The following is a 2,753-nucleotide window of genomic DNA, read 5'->3' on the forward strand; positions in this document are numbered from 1 at the left end:
AATCAAGAGTTGGGCACTCAGCCAACTGAGCCACCCAGATGCCCCTACAATCTTTCTAAGAATCAATGTAACACTATACATCAAGGTCATTATCCCTTTTAACACAGTAAATTCATTATAGCAAGTGAGTCAAACAGAATTTCAGAAGTATAAAGATTTCCATTCAAGAATACTTAACACAGTGTTATTTATAGCAATAAAAAAGTTAGAAACAATCTAAACATCTAACAGAAAATGGGCAATCAAGTTATAGATATATCCATAAGAGGAACTATCTCACAGGTCATTTGAATACAGTGTTTGGAGATGAGACCATTACAATTACTCCAGAAATAACAAGTGCTGTGACCTTTCCTTCACCCCATTCTGCCCCTTCAGTTTGGACTCAGCATCATTCTAAACCCAAGGATCAATACCAAGAGTCAGCCTCTATTTCTCATCTAGCTTCGTTGTCCTGATCCACAGTTTCTTCATGGCCTTCTTCACTTGAGCATTTCTCAGGGAGTAGATGACAGGGTTGAGGAGCGGCGTGATGACGGTGTAGAACACGGCCACCATCTTGTCTCCAGACAAGGTGGTGGAAGGCCTCATATAGATGAAGATGCAGGGCCCAAAGAATAAGGTAACCACGGTGATATGGGACCCACAGGTGGAGAGGGCCTTACTCCGCCCCTCAGAGCTTCGAGTCCTCAGATGGAGTAAAATGACCACATAGGAGGCTAAGATGATCCCAAAGCTGATCACAGACAAGGTCCCCCCGTTGGCAACAATCAGCAGACCGACGAGGAAGGTGTCAGAGCAGGCAAGTTTGAGCAGGGGAAGCAGGTCACAGAAATAGTGGTCAATCACATTGGGGCCACAGAAGGGCAAGTGGAAGAGCAGGAGGATTTGGGCAAAGGAATGCACAAAGCCCCCCACCCATGCTACTCCCACCAGGACAACACACACTTGCCGGTTCATGATAGTCCTGTAGCTGAGGGGCCTACAGATGGCCACATAGCGGTCATAGGCCATCACAGTGAGCAGGAAGATCTCAGCACCACCGAAGAAGTGCATAAAGAAAAGCTGTGTCATGCAGCCCCACAGTGCTATTGCTTTTCTTTCAGTCAGCAAATCTGAGATGAGTTTGGGGGCCGTAGTAGAGGAGTAGCAGATCTCCACAAAGGACAGGCAGCTGAGGAAGAAGTACATGGGAGAACCAAGACTTCTGCTGGTCACGACAGTGAGCACAATGAGGGAATTCCCCAGCACAACTGCTGTGTACAAAAGCAGAAATAGCACAAAACAAACTTTCTGCGCCTCCCGGCTGGGAGAAAGTCCTAGGAAAATGAATTCAGTCACATTGTGTATGCGGGCCATGAAGTTGCCACAGGAGGCAGTAATTTGTGTGGGGTGATCTGAAATGATACAAAAGACTCATTAAGTGCATGGATGAGGTATTAATCCCTTGCCAATCTGTGAGCTGGATATTGAAAGATGAGTAGACTTTAGTTAGTTATGTACAGAAGGAAAGAACAGTCCAAAAAAGGAGAGTGTACAAAGTCATGAAAATCCACCCACGTGTGGCTGGAGTAAAGGGCAGAATATAAAAAATAAAACTGGAGACAGAGTCTAGCACTAGTTCCTGAAGGACTGTTGTGCACTTGGGGGTTTATCCTGCAGACGACGGGAAATCTTCAGGAATGTTCATCGGCTGGAGAGTAAAATCCCTTTGTATATGGAGGTTGGACTAATGGGAGGAGACCAGAGGAGGGGGCACCTATTAGGAGATGAATGTCCCCTCAGATGATGGTGGCAGTAAGGACAGTGTTGCTGTCTCTATTTTAAAGGTCTCTCTATGGCCTTTGAATGATTTCAGTTGTCTTTTGCCTGCAGTTTTTCTTTGTACCACTTCCTCTTGTCCCCTTTCCATCCTTGGTTTGCAGAACGTGATTCTCACCTCTCCACTTACCCTTCAGACTCTTCAGAAAATATACCTCTTGACACTCAGCATTCTTATTTCTGCTTCTCCTCCTTTCCCTCCTTCTACACTTGGTCACTTGGTGACCTCATCCCTTTCCAAAGGTCCAGCTCAACCCACACACAATTCCTCTCTTCACTGATACCTCCTATCATATGCCCCCCCAGGGGCAAGAGAAGTATAAACACCCTCTGCCCACAGCGTCTACTCATGCTCTGACACAACCTTCTCTAATTCCAGCCTTCCAACACCCCAGGGCTTCAGCAAGATTGTGCACTGACTGATTTGTACCCTGTCCTCATCCATGCTGGACTTTGTTCAAAGTGGCTGAGATCTGTGTGTATCAATACGGCCCCTCATACAGTGAGGTTCTGGGGTTCTGAGATTAGGAGTCACATGACATCCACTCATGCCACAAAGCTTCCTTCCTCTAGCAAGTGGGGTAGGCTCAGCTGGTGAAGGACCACCATGAGCCAGAAGGAAATCACTGATAGAGTTTATGCCTTCAGAGACAAAGAGAGAAGAGGCCAGCACCAAACTCTCAGCCTAGCTGGGGTATTTTACCAAGAAGCCATTTATGAAAGGAAGCACTGCTATCAGTCCAGACTCGAAAGTTTACATCAGGTTTCTTCAGGTGGTATCTATGTGATGTCTAAAGGGTTATTAAAAATAAGTGGGCAGATGGGTGGATGGATGGACGGATAAACAGATGATTGATAGATAGATAGATAGATAGATAGATAAGAGTTAGATGAGAGATAGATAGATAGATGAGAGATAGAGTTCTTTAACC

The 2,753-nt window shown here is 45.7% G+C and overlaps 1 protein-coding gene across 1 annotated transcript; it reads right to left on the reverse strand.

Annotated features, from left to right (window-relative positions):
• Positions 1–242: 242 nt before the first annotated feature.
• Positions 243–1,359, reverse strand: LOC132662477 (olfactory receptor 4X2-like). Its single transcript, XM_060607928.2, has one exon. The coding sequence runs from the start codon at positions 1,357–1,359 to the stop codon at positions 430–432; it is 930 nt and encodes a 309-aa protein (XP_060463911.2). The 3' UTR covers positions 243–429.
• Positions 1,360–2,753: the final 1,394 nt, after the last annotated feature.

The sequence above is a fragment of the Panthera onca genome, chromosome D1 (assembly GCF_046562875.1).
Source record: "Panthera onca isolate mPanOnc1 chromosome D1, mPanOnc1 haplotype 2, whole genome shotgun sequence".
NCBI classification, from domain to species: Eukaryota; Metazoa; Chordata; class Mammalia; order Carnivora; family Felidae; genus Panthera; species Panthera onca.

Excerpts from the sequence above, each read along its gene's own strand:
- LOC132662477 (XM_060607928.2), bottom strand. The coding sequence starts at position 1,359 with ATGGCCCGCATACACAATGTGACTGAATTCATTTTCCTAGGACTTTCT.